We start from the raw sequence: 17,741 nt of genomic DNA, 5'->3' as shown, positions 1-17,741 counted from the left end.
ATAATCTTGATGAACTTAAAAAGGAGATGATATGATTTTGTAATGGAAATTTTAAATGTATAAAATTGAACGAATAATATTTACAATCCCTGCATGCTTAGGATGTTGATTTGAAAAGTCATGTAAACAATGTTAGAAGTGCCGAGGAGTTGTTGTTGTTGTTGTTATAAACGTTGAAAATTGCTATATGTAAATTTAATGAAAGTGAATAATGAGTTAGTGAGGATGCAGCCCTACCTGTAGCCAGTGAAGGTGCTCAGACTTTCAGGGAAGCTTGTGCTTTCATTTGTTCTGTACCGGCATGTCTGTGACGCCATTCCTGAGCAAAGAGACGGTCCCCCCATCCATGCGGCAAGTGTTGTTCTCAGAAAAGATCGAAACGTTTTGCGTAAGATTTGCCATCGTCGTCTCTGAGGAGCGTAATCAGCCCATCTCTATTATGGCAGTTATGAGACGAGTCACTCTTGAGTATGCCTGTCATAGTGGCGACATTGGAAAGACGTGTGGCCTTTTCATTTGGCCAATATTTCATGATTTACTACTACAAAGTTGCTCTGCATGGCTTGCAGTCTGTTGGCCAACTCTTTGGAGAGGTTTTCATCAATTCTTCAAGAAAGAACGTGTTGATGAGCCTGGCGCGCAGTTCATAGCGGGATCTGTCAGGAAAAACGTTTTCAGAGTGAACAGAGGCGTCATTGGGTCTCGGTTTTTCACTTGCTGGCTAGCGGTGCTGAGCTATGCTGGGCAAAAAATGCTGCCATTGATCAATGCAGCCTATCATTCCTTTACCGGGTCAGTGCAAAGTTCACACAAACGAATTGATCCACCACTCAAAGCACTGGACACCGGTGATGAATTGGGCAATCAATTGCATTTCAATCGCTTTGAAAAACTTTTCACACTTCCTCTCTTCCCTCCTTTTTCAATTCTCCTCCAAATTTGCCAAACAAGCAAGCATCATCTGAACAATTTCATATTTGCATGGTTGTTGAACTGTATGCTTTTCAAACTAATCCGTCAACAGGCAACACTTAAGGCAAAACTGTTGAAAGTGATTTTAAATGACAATTCCTGTAAGCTTTCAATTTTTCTCAAGCAAGTTTTATCATATCATATTTTGAAAAAGCATTTGGCGTGATGAATTGAATAATTAAAGAAAATCAAGAGGAAATGCAGTAATTAAAAAATAATAATAATAACAATCAATAAGAGGAAAAAGCAACTTTCGAATATGAAATCACACAATTTAGAAAAAAACCTCAAGGAATGCATGCAATTTTAATCCACTTTAATGACTAATCTGAATTGTTGATTGTAATTCAGGATTTCATTGTATATTGAATTAAACTAATCTGATTTCATTTATATTGATGTACAATTATTATTAATTAAGTTTTTTCTACAGAAAATGTGTAATTTTGTTATGGAATATAAATTGAAAATGATGAACTGTGAAATTTTTACAGCGCATATTTTTCTGTTTCACGCATACTACTTACTCACGAGTGCATGTTTGCTTTATCATTATTGTACTTCATTTAAAATGTCAGCTTATTAATGTGTAATAATCTAAATTTGTACTTAAAACATTAGTTTATTTATGAATGTGCAATTACATTGAATGCTTTGCAATATTAAATAAACATTAAAACTAATACTAATTACAAAAAAGAATTAATACATTTACATTACTTTTTTGGTTGGAAAAGCTTTTGGCATTTACGTGTTGCGTATATTAATTAACATTACTTTGGGTGTGAATTTGATGAATTTCTTGTGTTATTTTTTCTAATATGCATAGTTTGATTTTAAATTTCGAATCCTAATTTCTAATAATGATAAATATATTAATGTGATAGAAACTTATTGTATTATTTAGAAGTCGTTGAATTGTAATACTTTCTTATGGATCTACGCAAATTTGGTTACTTGCAGCATTGTCATTCTTTGAATAAGCATTAAAGTAATTCTTATTTTATAATTCCTATAAATGTAATTTTGATAAAGTTTTTGCTGTTTATCCATTTGATTTCCATTTTTCTTACCTTGACATTTATTTATGAATTGAAAACTATTGCTTTTATTTTTATGCGGCAGTTATTTTTGCTTTATTATTTTTTGTATTTTAAATGCATGCTTCAGATCACATATGGTAAAATAATGCTTTCAATATTTATCCTTTGTGATTGACTGTATAATTTTTAAATCGTCTTTTTATGTGTTAAGTAGATTTAAATTATTACTCAGTATAACATTTTATAATAATAATGATGTTATTATTGTTACACATAGTTTACCTGTGATACACCTTATAGTTATGAAAACCTTTAGCTTTGTAAGAATTTAGTGAATAAGGAGACATTATTACATATACAGAAAAAATTATTTTTGCATGATCAAACTGTAAGATCGTACGTGTTATTCGAGAGTTGGATAGTGCTGTTTAGCGATAAAATAGGCTATTTTCATTCAATTTATTGTTCAATGAAGAATGTTTTTTGTGCGTTGTTACTTAATAAATTTGTTTGGAATAATTTTAATTTCTTCGGCGATTTTTATATGAATTGCATATTTAAATTGAAGAAGCAAAGTTGATACATGCACATTTTTGGAAATGCATGTGAAATTTTTTTCGGTCAAATATGCATCTAGTAAATTGCAAATTTAAATTAGGGAAAAACTTTTTATACAATATGTTTAATAGATAATGTTTTTACACCTGATTTACCATTATATGTTAAGAATGATGTAAATGAATGAAAAGATTCATCATGAAGTTAAGCCGTGTTTGTTGTTTGCTCGAATTGTTTATAAATTTGTCCTATGAAATAGTACAGTAAACTCTTTTCATTAAAAAGGAAACATAATTGACATTATACGGTATTATTATTATTATTATTATTATTATTATTATTATAGTCTAATTTAAATATGAGTGATAGTGATGGTGTGAAAAAACGGAAATCATATGTGCGATTATAAATGCAGATAAAGATGTCTGTTAAACATTCATAATTATTAATAAAATGAGCGAGAATTTATTTGAAGTATGGAATGAATGAGATGCGTTAAAAAAATTCTCACCGAACCATCATCGTTTCTATAGCTAACGCTATAGTGGATCGAATTGCATCAAATTAAGCGACCATTTCTCAATAGAGGAACTGTAGGAATGAAGGCTTTGTTATTTGAAATGACGATTTTGCCAAGTCCGGATATGATCATCTTAGAGTACGCGTAGGCGTGTAAGCGTAGTCCTAAGCTAGGACATGGATTCAATCTCGACCATGCAGATTGGATTCCAATTAGCCGCGGATTGCTAGTCGCAGAACGATTGGCCCTTTCCGGCCTGCATGCCTCTGCCCCACGCTTTCAGTAGTTGTAAATTGGGTAAATGCGGAATTAGGCAGCACTAATTCGTTACCAATTAATTGATTTATCAATGGATAGAAAGAACCAATTGGTAAACTCATTTTCTGTCTATGGGCGGAGTCGACATTAATTAGATCGCTAACTGACACTAGCTTTAAGCCATATTTATATTTTGGACAATTATGTTGCTTTAAACATTGCTTGAATAAATGCATACTAGTCACATACCCACTAGACAAGATGGATAAAGCAGAGCATTTAACATGTAACAAATGTTTAAATGGAAATGCATTTATTCTGCGGATGTTTTGCTTTTAGTTTCATAACATTACAAAGGAAACAAGGATGTTTCTTTGAATACATCTCTAGTGTTTTATCGCAGTTAATTCAGCTTATCAGCTTTTATCAGTTCTTTTTAGATTAGGGATTTCACATGACCAGAAGAGCATGCATGCTTTGACTAGTCATGCAGGTTTGATCTGTGTGCATTTTGAAATCGAATTCGCGCGTTTGCTGTCAAAAATGACAACTTGAAGCTCTCGAGAGAGCTGACCTACGCGCAGCTGCATAACACGAGGTCGATTGTGCTTACTTTGTAAAAGCTAGATGATTAATAATTTTACTCTTTAATTTGAGCAAAGCATAAGCAATTGAAAATTTGCAAAATTGCTTCAGGTCAATTCTACATTGTGATGCTAAAAAGTTTTTGTTCAATTTCAAAAGCAAATAATCACTTTATCAATTAAGTTCTATTTTGAATATAGACATTGTAAATTTTATTATACATACACCTATTCGCACATATGCAACGTAATGGTATTGTTTTTTTAATAGTTCGAGTTTTTGAAATAGCTTTTAGTATTGTATTTTAATGGTGGATATTTAATGTTCTTGATTAATAAATGTACATTTAAATTTTTTTCAGTGATTGTTGAAAAGAAATAGATAATGTCAATTTTAGTGGAAATCTTTCAAAGTAATTGATTAATGTTGATGCTGGCTGTCCAGCTGGTATTCAAAGTGCAGAGGCAATTTGACAATAGTGCTTTGTGAAAAAGGGAAAATTCTTCCTTTTTGCCATAATAAATGCCAGTGTAACGTGTTTTATATGGATATTATTTTTAGATATTTAGTTTGCTTCTTTTGTAATGTTGCATGCAATTTAGCAGTTAACGATTTGAATTTAACAGCACGAAGCATAATTTGAATAATTATAAAAGCAAATATTGTTTAAATTGATTTCAGTATTAGTTATTTTTTCTTTTCTTGTCTAATGAAAAGCTTTTTTCTGATTTTAAAGAAGCGCACCTTCATACTGAATTCATACTGATACTAATTGCACAAATTATGTATAGTATATGATAGTTTCTTTGATGATTAATCTAGATTTAGCGTGCTCAGTTATTTATAATTTCAAGCGAAAATTTGGGACTTATAAATTCTGATGGCTAATAAGATTTTGTTTCTGCTAGCAGTTATCAGATACAAAACTAAGCTGTTCAGCTGATGAATTGTCATGATAATTTTTAAAATATGTTCACCGTATTAAGCAAAGCAGGCATTGTTGAAAATTATTTAATCGGCATTATTTTATTGTATTCATCATACATGAAAATATTTATTACGAAAATCAGGTAATTTAAATGCTAAATTAATAACTAAATTTATTAACATGAAAGTTATGCATGGTTGTCGATATCTTGAGAAATTTATCTTGTTTATTTTATGTAAATGATCTGAAAATAATAATGCATTTGTATTTTCCTCTTGGTATTTCAGTTATTTAATATTCATCAAAGCAGCCATGAGAAAAAAATCTATTATTGTGATAAAAAATTGATTTTACACATAATAGCAGTTCCATGATATATGTTTTCTAGTGAGTGGTAATTATCATCAGGTCATTTGCATTTTATTTGCTTTCACACTTTTCTCTGTTGTTAACGGTGAAAATTGGATTTGTGACATTATTTTAGAGAAAAATGAATATTTTACCACTCAAGAAGTCTGAATTATTTATTGGGTATTAATTCCGCTCAAAGGTATTACTAACTGAAAGCATCATGTTCTTTCTATAATTGTAGCTCTGTTTGTAATAAAATTTGTTTGATGTTGTAATGAAAATTATAGGGATTTTGTTTTTAGCATAAAAACGTTTAAATATATAAATTTCCACAAAGAGACATTCATACTACAGGTGAAAAAATTTCAAAACTGTTGGAGTAATAATAGTAGTACTTCATTGATTACTACAAGTTTAATGCATGAGTACATTTAATCAACCATTCATTGATAACTACGTTTTACAGTTAAATAGCAGTATATAGCTAATGGATATCTTCAAAAAATTGGACAAGTATTAATGGTGAGGATATCTTTGAATTTTGATTTTTGGTGCCCAGTTTGACTGATGATTAGCCAAACGCATGTGAAATAACATTATGTGTATACAGCGACAGAAAAGATGTGAAATTCATTATTTTTTACAACCAATACCCATTATCTTTCTAGTGCTAAATACCAAGGCTGGTGGGGTTCATTCTGAGGCTTGGTATGATGCATAAAACTTCCTCATGTAAATATTTGCTTTTTTGACAAATTCTTTATTCAGTCAGTCTGCGTACTTTTTTCCTCCCTTTGTTATTATTGTTAAATATTTCATTTCTCATTAGTAGAATAATTAATAAGTAAAAGCTTGATTTTTAAAATATTTTTTTAAATTTGAAGTTCATTTTTAATTTGGAATGTAGCGAAACGAAGAATGCTGTAACCAAGGATATGAAATAATTAGAAAATAACGTAATAATGGATCTTTTAAAACGATTGCTGGTTGAACGGATTTGGGTGCAGATTTTCGTTAGCAATTTTTTGTGTGTAATGGCTCAGTGATTATGTAGGTTTTATAAAAAAAATTTTGGGAATTTTGGTGGCGTCTTATATTTTAGATTTCAGATCAAATTGGCCAATGGGTAAATATAGTTTTTCCTTAAGCATGAAAATTCATCATTCATTTCAATTTTAATGCTCAAAGTGCAAAACATTTTGGAGAAATTTAAGTATTGACAATCTTTTTGATCACCTAATCATGATCTTTTCTCGTTCTTTGACTAGTAATTAAATATCCACCCTACTTTTGACTTTAAACTAATTAACACTAACGACGTTCGTTCATATTAGGAGCAATGGGCAAGAGTGGAATGTTTTTAGCACGTCTGCTCTACAAAGTTAGTAGAATAGTGAAATTTCATCTTGAGAAAATGAATTTTGAATTTTAATATGTATATTAATCAAGTATGACAACATTTTTCTAAAATGCTGAAATCTCAAAATTTCAATCTTTTTAAGATTGTAAATTACTTTTTATTTTTAGCAGTAAAAGAAAATATATTTACTGAATACTGATTCAGTAATAATATGCAGTTGTTATTCGTTAAAACCAATCTGTTATTGTTATTGGTGAGGAAAATTCAGCCTAATGTTTTAGTTCGTTTTGCATTGAATTCAGCTTATTAAAGTTTTAAGCTGCAAGTTAGAATATGTTTAAAGGATTTGCGTTATAGTTTGTGGAAAGGATATTTTCTTTTTTATTAATTTTAATTAATTTTGTTGATAATTGCATCATTTTGGAAGCACTTGAAACAGAGAGGAATCTGAAATAATAAGAGCCTCTTAATATGAGAATCGTTATTTTTAGAAATGAAGTTTGCAAGTCGCTAAACATGTCAAAAAAATTTATCAAGAAAGTTATCAATTTTGATGCATGGAGTAACATGCATTAATGTATAATTTTAGTGGTTGATGCTTTTAGATGTAACCTTTTGTATGTATGATGTGGTCAGCTGTTATGTTAAGGCAAATCGGTGTTACGCGTGAAATTTAAATTACTGAATTTGAAACAAGATAGCATTTAGAAGCAGATTTTCTGTGCTGTTATATTATAATTTAAGGTAAAAGAATTTTTACTGTGTTGTTGTTGAATCATAATTGATGTTAAGGATTAAATATGAAGAGCATTTTGTTTTATAACTGAAAAAATGCATAAAAATTGAAATTGGCTTTATTTTTGTGCAGTGTTGTTATATAAAATGTGAGCTGTTGGTCAATGATTTTACTGTACTTGCTAATAATGTATGGTAACTAGTACAAATTAATAATGATGATGATAACTTGTAGTAGGGTTTTGCGGAAAATAGCTGTATTGCTTATAACTGCTTTGGTTGCTAGTACTGTTGAGGATTAAATCATGACTAATCAGATTGCAGTTCTAGTCGTTATTTGAACATAATGTACAATTATATAGTTAATAGATCTTGAATAGAAAATTTTACTAAATTATATTGCTTAAATTATAATAGAATAACAAAATGAAAGCGGGGAATATTATTCTATGCGTTAATGGTGAGAAATTTATGATTTTATTGATATTTATCATTATTTGTATAATGACAATAGTTGCTGCGTTACAGATTTACTTATGGAAGATATTTTTATAATTTACTCAAAGTACGCAATTTTGAAATAAATGGTTTTTAATTATTAGATAAAACTGTTGAAATTGCATCTTTTTTGCATGTCAGCAGGGTTGTTGACTCTTGTTCTTTTTCAGTTAAATTTTCATTAATTATTGGAATGGTTTTATTAAAAATTTAAAAACGTTTTCCTTTCATGTTCAAAAAATGAAATGAATGTTGCATATATTATTAACAAGTTCTTACCTCGATAATGCAGAGAAGCTATATTTATGCCACATGTACTGCATACTTATACTTGTATAGAGCTAATAAGACGCGAAAGAAAACAAAGAATTGTTTAAAATATTTTTATTTCGATTGATTGCTTGTAGCTCTTTGTATTTTTATATTCGACTGACTGGAACATGTCAAATTATTTCGTTAAAATAAGATCAATATGTGGCATTAAACAGTACGTAAAAACACAATGCAAATGTTAACCAATTTCAGACATTATTCATTCATTCCCTGATTTTGGTTAGCTAATCATTATTTCTTATTTTTTATGAACATGCTAATTTCATCAGAGACGCTAGAAATTGCATGCACTCCATTTCAGTTAAGCTTGCATGTTGAATTTTGATTAAAAGAAATAAACTGAGTTTTCTTTTGTGGAAAAATGACTTTTGTGAGCTGTGAAAATATTATTAATATGTCATTTTCTTATTGTTTGTTTTTAAGCAAAATTATTTCAATTGAAAATGAAAGCAATTGTCAGCAGTTTCACGTTGTTGTACCTTTCTGATTTTTACTTATCATGGAATGAAGAGTATTGCAATCTGTTGACTGATTTTAAATAATATAAATCTAGTAATTAGCTGATGCTTATTTTTATAAATTTAATACAGCCAAACGTTTCCCAAATGAATGTAAGAATGAACTGCTTCTATAATGTGCCGTTGGCAATGAATTTGCTTTTGTAAAATGATCTTTTCATTATGAAGGCAACTTAAAATTTGTTAAAAATTTTTAAATTTGTAAAAAATGATTATTTTATATGGTTGATCTATTTTTCAAATTAAATTCAAGTTGAGTTACTGGACAATGTTTATAAGGAAAAGGATAGCTAATTTTCTTTTTACACTCTGCTTTTCACAGCTCTCACTTAATTGCCTTTGCTTTTCCACTGAAGCATACTGCTGCTGAATCCATATATTCGTAATTATAAGCATTTTTCGCTGATCTATTCCTCAAGTATTTTTATTATTATCTTCAGTTCTTTTATCTGCTCAAATGAATGTGAATTGTATACGGGCATGAAATGTGCTGTTCAAGTAATAATTTTTCTTTAACAAAAGTTTCACTAAATTTGAAATTTGAGTTCTTATTATTTTTTTACATAAACTTATATAAAAGTAATCAATGTACATTAAATATTTTACCATCTGCGCAATGATATGCTAACAGGAAAATCATGCTTATTTGAGAATATCTGCAGCCCAGAGCCTGGTCGATGATTTTGAATTGAAGGCTGCTTACATTTAATTTCATGCGCAAATTATAAGTTTATATCAGTAATTTAATTTTAATGCAATTCAGTTTGCTTAAATCGTAAATGTAAGACATTTTTATTCCAGTTTTATGCTGCTTTTTACTTTCTGAAATGAGACAGTGTGTTGGGCAATAGTAACTTTTATAAACTTTTCAGTTTAAATTCTCATCAACAACTTGTGTTTGATTTATTTTTGAAGTAAATAAAATAATTACGTGTGAGTAAGAGATGTATATATTACATACTGCAGTGATTTTACAATAAAATTGTTTCCATAATTTATTTTAATTCATGTGATAATGTTCACAAATTACACATCAAATTATTAAGGTAAACAAATTCTCTAATTCTTAAAGTTAAGGAATTCCTAAGCAAATTAGAAGAACTTTTTGAAATTCAAGCAATTAATTTGATTTATGCAAGGTAATGCTCATACTACCGAACGTCAGTTGCTATACAAAATGTTTTTCCTTAATGTTGAAATGTTTCATAATTTTTTAATATTTTCTTGTATATTGACTGATTCAGTAAATAAACATAGCAATCATCAGATATCGTAAAAAAAGAAAAAGCACATTACTTACCGCTCTTTTCGAGACATTGCCTACAATGTGTAATACATTTTGGTTGCTGTATTGTTGTATGGCAGTAAATAAGTTGTTACATTTTTGAAACAGTTCCTTTGGAACTTGTATTGTGATTTCTATATTTGTGCATCTCGTTGTTTAATATGAAAAGTGTTTGAGATGAATCTGTGGATAAAAGAAATATACTGATGACTTTGATTGGTCAGCTCAACTAGGCAGCAATTTGAAGTGCATTACTCTGATAAACTTTTGTTGCTGCACAGCTGGAATTTCTATAAAATCGGTTGGTTAGTTTACTACACTTTTTCTTACTTTGCTCACGTTTTGCTAAGAAAGCAACAATTGGGAAATGGTTGATTCTTGATTCTTCCATAGTCCAAGGGTATGTTTAAACGTGTTGGACAGCTGCTCAAAGACTCTTTTATTTCTTACCGGAATTGCTTGCGCCTTCAGTATTGATTAATTTTGTCAAAGAAACTGCTTTTTATATTTTATTACTTTACAACAATTCGCAAACGCTCACATTCACGCTCGCACACGTCCACATCCACAGCCCAATATTTTATTAAAATTTAAAAATAACAATTTCCTGGCATCATTTTCATTTTTAAATATTTGTTGTTGAAATAAATTTCTACTGCACAAGATATAAATTGCTTTAAACGTAAAAAATTCAAACTTCTTTAAAGTCATTGTCAATTAATTTTGAATATTTTATCACGTTAATCAACTTTTTCACTTTTGCATATTACTTGGGCATAGCATTTTAAAATTTATTCATGAACGTTTGAATTTTCTGTGGAGTTTGAAAATAATAAGTTAAATGACCACAGAACTACTGTGATAGATTGATGCAGTTTTACTCACTGTTGAAATTTTAGATACTGTGAATATGCAACAGCAGTATCCAAAAATTGATAATATTTTTTTGATAGTTGTTAAAATGATAAATTTAGAAACTTCTAATTTTTCATTACGGAATCAGCTTATCAGTTCAACTCTGTTTCTGATAAAATTTAAAACATACGTCAATGTTATTGAATTTTAGGTATTTTTTTTCATAATTATTCTAACTTTTCTAACTTTTGCAACATGCATAAGTTGTCATGATTATTATTCGATAAATACTTGTAAAACTTTCGAAACTAACTCAATGCACCTTTGTATGTATTTGTTATTATTGAAATTTCAAGTAACTCTCATCCGGTATAAATAGGTGGTTCTTTTTTAAATTATCAATAAGTTTTAATCTCACAAAGCAATTACGTAACAGAGAAGCGTACACAGCGTTCAGCAAAGAAATTGAAAACAAGAAACTGAATGCATAACACAATTTTAACATTTTTGAAATAAATATAAATGAAAATAAATTACAAGAACCATAAATGGTGTGAAAAGGCAAACAAAAGAAGTATGATGAACAATAAAAATATGATCTATTGTTTCTTTTTATTTTATTGCATATTTGCTCTTTTGTATTTAAAGAATTAATGCTTCGTTTTTCTTTCGCTTACTTTGATCAGTAATAGTACTGTTACAATCATGTCAAGTATTCCAATTCGACATATATTCCTTGATTAATCCATTTTATAATCACGATATAAAAGAATCGTTATTGTGCATTTGTCAATAATGACATTTATTATACTTAGTGCGTTTTGCACAGGATAATTTTCATAAGAAGGAACAAAAAACATAAGAAACGAAGAAATGGAGTTATATTATATTATATTATATTTATTTCTGTAATATATTCAATTAATGTACGTTTGATTATTTTCTTTTATTTACTGAAGCAGAGAAAGTATTGCTTGTACCGTCTTTATGACACTAACCTGAATATTTATATACTGTTATACTGTAATTGTCGCCGTTTGTGTTCATCTGAAGCGAAGGCAATATACAGACGTGTGTGTGATTCCATTCGTGCATATCTACATAAGCACTTACACACATTTCCTTGTTTATATTTATATGTTTAAAAATACGTGCTCTTTTTGTTTGCTGCCGGAATTCAGTTAATTTTCCACTTATCATGACTCGCGGAAATCAACGTGATCTTGCCCGAGAAAAAGCACAGAAGAAACAGCGACAACAGCAGAAAAATCAAGCTGCATCGGAAAAGAGCGGAAACAAGGGCGTCAGTATGGAAAAGCGCCGTGAAAGAGATGCAGAAATTATGCGACAGAAACAAAAGAAGAAAGAAGGAAATGACACTACAGCTGCTAAAACGAATTAGATTATCACGACTCTTCGATTAGTACGTTTTTTACGTTTTGTTTGACAGGAAAATTTTAATATTTGTGCTTTACATCTTATTTCGACATTTGTAATCTTCATTTTATTAGAATTATATGTTTTCACTTCGATTATTTTACGAAAAATGTTTCGTTAGTATATCTTAACTTATTGAGCCATCAGATATAGAGTTCCCCAAATAATATTTTGAAATTTGGCTCTATTTGAAATGAAGAACAATTTACACGACAAGTTTATTTTGTTTTCTGTTTACTAATTATATATTTGTTCTTTACTCACTTTAATTTCATGTACTTTGTTATGGCATTTTTTTGATACCGTGCATTTTGTGAAATGTGGGTTTGTAAAGGAAGTTTCTTGGTATATTTACCTGCTTTTGAAAATAAGGTTACCTAAAATGAATGCCCGGCTCATGTATTATTCAGTTCGAACATGTTTGCATGCTGAAATGAAAAATAAATTTATTTTATTTATTCTTCATGTTCATTTAACAAATACTTAAACCAATAGGTAGTTCTTTCCCAACATATTCATGATGAGTTCTTACAACATTAACTGTTTAATGCAGTATTATGTTTCGGTTTGTTACGTTCCTCATTGTTCTTACATCCAAAAAGTTTTTTATTCTATATGACAGTTTATTTTTATAGTAGTTGTAAAAGTTTAGGAAATTCCAGATCAACGTATAATGCGATTCAGTGCACACGATAAATGGACACAAGTAATATGAAAAGCTGACAAATGTGAAAAGTGCTTTTTTTATTATTAACTTTTACGTTTATAATACAATTTACTTTTGATTATTTCAAATTTTTGAAACATTTTTTGATGTTGAAATGAAGCAAATTTTTAATAGAATTGCGATTGATGTTTATTATGATAGGTAATTGTTAGAACGAATGCCGAGTTTATATTTCCTGAAGAACAACTGGCAGCTTGTGAAATGAAATGGAATTTTTCGAGTTTATTACTTTTTTAATTTTTTATTGATACAGCTTTATTTTCTTTTTCTGTGTTTGAATATTGTTTTATTATAAATTTTCCACAGTTTTGCTGTAAATAAACTTTTGAATGAAATGAATTTTGATGGCACATAAAATAAATTATGTTGAATTAATTCATCACAGCATCACATTTGTTGAAGAATGTTGCATTAGTGAAACAGCTAGTATATATGTTTATTAAATTGTTGTTGCAAATAATGAAAACGATTTTTCACAAATTGTAAGATTATTTTCCTTAACAAATGTACGTAAATTTGCGAAACTGTGCAATCATTGCTTTGGCGTTGGAAAACTTGCCAAAAATGCACTGTAACAAATTCCAAAAAAATCGCCCAGAAATTTCCAAATCCCAGGCTAAACCTCAGAGGTAAAAAATACATAAACCTCTGGGGGCAAATATGGTGCAAAAAATGCCTGTGGCGTAATAGTACAATTTATAAAAACCATATTTTTATGTCCAAGAAATGCAGATTAGCTAACTGCCATTGAATTTGTACGAGGGAGACGTCTGCAACGCAAGCAACGAAAAGCCAAACCAAGTAACAACGGTGTGCATGGACAATTTTACTTATAAAAAATCATGTGCAAAATAACAATGCTTTTAAATAAGAAAATTATTGTAATGATCATTGCAATACCTTAGAAATTGTATAATGCATCATTATACAATAAATAAGGTGCATAAATGCATATCACAATAATTATTACAACTTATGTATCAATTTTTTATCGTTTACGTGTTTGTTATTTTCACTTATTTATAAAAAAGAAACCACTTACTATGAATCTGCTGTGTCGAGTTGCGTAATATTACCTAATTTGCATTTAAAATGAATGAAAGACACCAACAATTTTTGTCAACTCTCGCCTGATACAAAATTTTTACGTTGCTTAGACCTATTTGATCATTTGCATTGCTGCTCATCAGCTCTCAAAATTTTCACCGTTCTGTGTTAAAGTAATTTCCTATTATTGTAATGCTAAAGTAAAAGTTTTGTTGCATAAAAGATTTCGTTAATAATACCAGAAAAATTACACATTAGTCAGTCAGTGGTCAGCGGTAATTTTAAGTTTTATAATAATGACTTTAAAATTTCATTTACCTTAAAAATATTATTCTTGTTTCGGTTCAAATAAGAGTAAGAGCGTTGTTGTAGTTATAGTTGTTGCAGATTATGTATGTAGGCGTATTTTTATGTTCTATATAATACGCAGAAAAGTCTTAAATATTATAAAAAAATGAAGGAATGAAATATAAAAACATTTAATTCCTTATGAAAATATGCTTCTTGATGTTAAATTTCGAAGGATGAGCTTTTTTGAACGGCTTGATAGAAATATCTGCTTTGCTTTGTACACGCAGCAATTTATTACTGCATTAAGCAACTATTTTCTGTACAATCGGCATTTTTAAACATTCGGTATTTTAGTTTCTTTGCATTATTAGTGTTCATTTTTCCACTTGAAAAACTTCTTCCATTTCAAGTAAGAAAATTTCCGTTTGAAATTTTTCTGTTGCTTTATTTCATTTACATGTAAATTAATTATTCGTTATATGATTTAGAATTGCGCAAGAACAATAAGCTACTTTACAACTACTCTATTGCTGAAACTGCTGACTTCTCAGCCTAAAAGCTCTCTGTGCCTACCGTCCTGATTTTCATCAGAGATTGGGACCCTGAACAAATCAGATCAGATCGTCGTGATATCGGAAAGTGATATCATTAAGAGCGAATTAGTAAAATGCGGTACAGTATCGAACTGATAATTACGTTAATATGGATCTCACACAATGAAACGTAGAATACTGAGATGTGATTCAATAAATAAATTTGTTTTTCGTCAGTGAAATAAACTTTTTAACATTTTTCATATTCTTGTGAAACGTCTTTCAAAATACAGCTGTATTAACACAAATCAAATATAGTAATATGATTGTATAGACTATATGCTAAATGTCGGTATTATTGCACATAATTCAACTCATTGTACATTACAGTCGACTAACTGTACACGAACAGTCAATGGAAAACGTATTGTAATGTTTATGATTTAAGTGCTTTTAATTTTTCAGATGCAGTTGACATTCTATTCATAATTCAATGAGATAATTAATGCATTGTTTGCTTATGTGAATGTCATAATTCTATAAGTTTTTTTAACATTTATGACGCAATTGTACAGACATTTTTTTTCTTATAGAAACACAGAATCGAAAGCATAGATTGGTAAACAAACAGCTGAAATATGGAACGGCGAAAAATTATTTTAAGTTCAACTATACTGTAAAAATAAATTATGCAGGTTCATTTAAAAGTACTGTAATATACAGTTTATTGATTGCCAAATCACCGATAAGAAAGTTGCAAAGTAAGAGACCAATCTGACAAAAGCAAATGTTGTCTGTACCCGTGGTGAATTTCATTTGAGTGATTTTGAATGAACTGTAGCGTGGCGTAGCAAAAACACAAGTGAACCAAACTGCATCCAGGTAAAATTTCAGTGATAAAACATACTTTCCTCATGTTTTGAACAGTACTATATTTAAGTGTTGCATTTGAATATTCACAAAAATTGAAAAACAAGACAAAATTCCCAATTATGATAGTTCATCCGTGAGATGTGTCAAAAAATGAAATTTCAGTTTGTTATTAAACTCTGGCGTCTAGACAACTGTAGAATATGTTCCGTTTTTCAATTTGTACTTGCTTTTTGCATTGAATTTCACTGTGAACAGAACAGGTCGTATATCTCTAAGCGATCAGTGCTTCCCATTATGCAAAATAGTGTTTTTCATGGAGAAAGTTATTTAACTTTACTAACACATTATATTATTTTTCAATTTCGCATCATTAGAGACATTAGGTAAATTAAACTTTTTATGTAGCTAATTTTGTCGCAGTTATCGCACAGTCAGTTTGCTTATATTTTGGTGAATAGCTTTCTGGGATGAGTTCCATTTATGTAGGGCATTTTTGAATTTTCAAATTTCAAATTCAAACATGCGAAGGAGTGTTTTGACTAAGTTAATGTTTTTGTTATGGCGTTTTCTGCCAGATAGTTTATATTTTGATTGAATTGTAAACGTTAAGGTCATTTTTGAATTTTCAAATAGCTGTACTGTAGTTTAGTTTGTTACTCTATTTGAATTGTTTTCTCAATTCAATGCTTTTTCTCTATTCTTGCAAGTCAACATTTACTATAAAATGAATTAAATAGCATTTTATTTCTTGTATTTATATGACTTGTAGTATTTAAAATACGCTTAGTTATAAAGATGAAATTAGTGTTTCTGCAATGAGTTCGGCTATAGTTAAATTTTTTTCTCAAACAGAGTGTATTAGTTAAGTAAATAAAGCGCAATGAAAAATGTGCGCTTATGATATTTATCAGCAGCAATGGATAGAATAAAAATTTGCATGCGAGTTAATTTGCTTTATTGACATATTGTAAATAATTTTAGTTTGAGGCCGTCCGTGGATGGTAGGCCAGCGTTTTGATTGGAAAATTGACTGAAGACAAACATTGAAGCCAAACACTAGATTTGCTTTTTATTCATTATTATTTTTTGGAATAATTTCTGAAAAATAATTTTTCAATCCACATCCAAAGAGCATGAACATCGACAATGAGAAGACGACTCAATTGGCAGTAAGTGGCAGTTTTTTTACTTTTATGTCGTAATCACTTCACAATGTTGAGCATAATTTCTGAATATACTCTTTATGAATTATCAATATGAGATGATGGGTGACTTAATCAACGACAAATTTTTGTACAATTAAGTTCGATTTAATAGCACCCTGTATACATTATTTATCTGATATTAGAATATAGTCGTTCGAAATAGAATAAGAATGTGCAATAGCTAACATGTACGTTGAACTAATTATAAACAAGCTTTTGCTAGAAAATAGCTCACTTAAAATTAGCTTTATTTGAACTACTTGGTTTCTGACGTAAGAAAATTTATCCTCAGCCAAAAGTTCTAACGCACTAAAAACCGGTTTCTAACGCTGCATTATGCAAATAACTATTGCTATAACGCGCCTTATCATCAGTAAGGGTGCGTTTGTTTGTTTAATTTACGTGGCAATTAGTAACATCTTTCAACGTTCTCTGAGTTCATTACGGGCGTTAAGTAGCTGCTGAAGTCGGTTTCAGAATTACTGACAAGTATTCCATTTTTCTGCTTTTCATTTTCTTAAAACTTTGTATACTCATTATGTAAACAATTATTTTTTAATTAGATAGCACTTAATGATTATATTTGTTATAATTCTACTTTGTGATAAAGTGAGGACAATTTTGATTTAATATCATTATTACAGGTTTAAAGAATGGAGCAATGAAAATGTGAAAACGACTACACAAATGCGATCTCGGAAGATGATAATCGTACCTCGGACGACACCTTCGCGGATCCATGACGACACTGATCAGATAGATTTCGTTTCGAAGCACATCTCCGTTTCTCCGATAACTAACACTGAGAGTACTAGCTCCCGTGATCTCA

The 17,741-nt window shown here is 29.6% G+C and overlaps 3 protein-coding genes across 3 annotated transcripts; all 3 read left to right on the top strand.

The window, feature by feature from the left end:
* Positions 1–301: 301 nt before the first annotated feature.
* On the top strand, positions 302–2,982 carry Tsp_03737 (hypothetical protein). The gene is made up of 2 exons (XM_003374494.1): positions 302–1,051; positions 2,920–2,982. The coding sequence occupies exons 1-2, from the start codon at positions 302–304 to the stop codon at positions 2,980–2,982; spliced, it is 813 nt and encodes a 270-aa protein (XP_003374542.1).
* Positions 2,983–11,997: 9,015 nt separating this feature from the next.
* On the top strand, positions 11,998–12,201 carry Tsp_03736 (conserved domain protein). The gene has a single exon (XM_003374493.1). The coding sequence runs from the start codon at positions 11,998–12,000 to the stop codon at positions 12,199–12,201; it is 204 nt and encodes a 67-aa protein (XP_003374541.1).
* Positions 12,202–17,599: 5,398 nt separating this feature from the next.
* On the top strand, positions 17,600–17,720 carry Tsp_03735 (hypothetical protein; the record flags this gene model as incomplete). The annotated part of the gene is made up of 1 exon (XM_003374492.1): positions 17,600–17,720. A coding segment is annotated over exon 1 (121 nt), but the record flags the coding sequence as incomplete, so codon positions are not given.
* Positions 17,721–17,741: the final 21 nt, after the last annotated feature.

This window comes from Trichinella spiralis (assembly GCF_000181795.1).
Source record: "Trichinella spiralis strain ISS 195 chromosome Unknown Scfld5, whole genome shotgun sequence".
Classification (NCBI taxonomy): Eukaryota; Metazoa; Nematoda; class Enoplea; order Trichinellida; family Trichinellidae; genus Trichinella; species Trichinella spiralis.
The sequence above is the reverse complement of the archived record's forward strand: the minus strand, read 5'-3'. Positions and strand labels throughout refer to the sequence as shown.

Coding starts and splice junctions, on each gene's coding strand:
- Tsp_03737 (XM_003374494.1), top strand. CDS start 302: ATGTCTGTGACGCCATTCCTGAGCAAAGAGACGGTCCCCCCATCCATG. Junction 1,052..2,919: donor TTAAGGCAAAACTGTTGAAA/GTGATTTTAAAT, acceptor TTATTATTATAG/TCTAATTTAAATATGAGTGA.
- Tsp_03736 (XM_003374493.1), top strand. CDS start 11,998: ATGACTCGCGGAAATCAACGTGATCTTGCCCGAGAAAAAGCACAGAAG.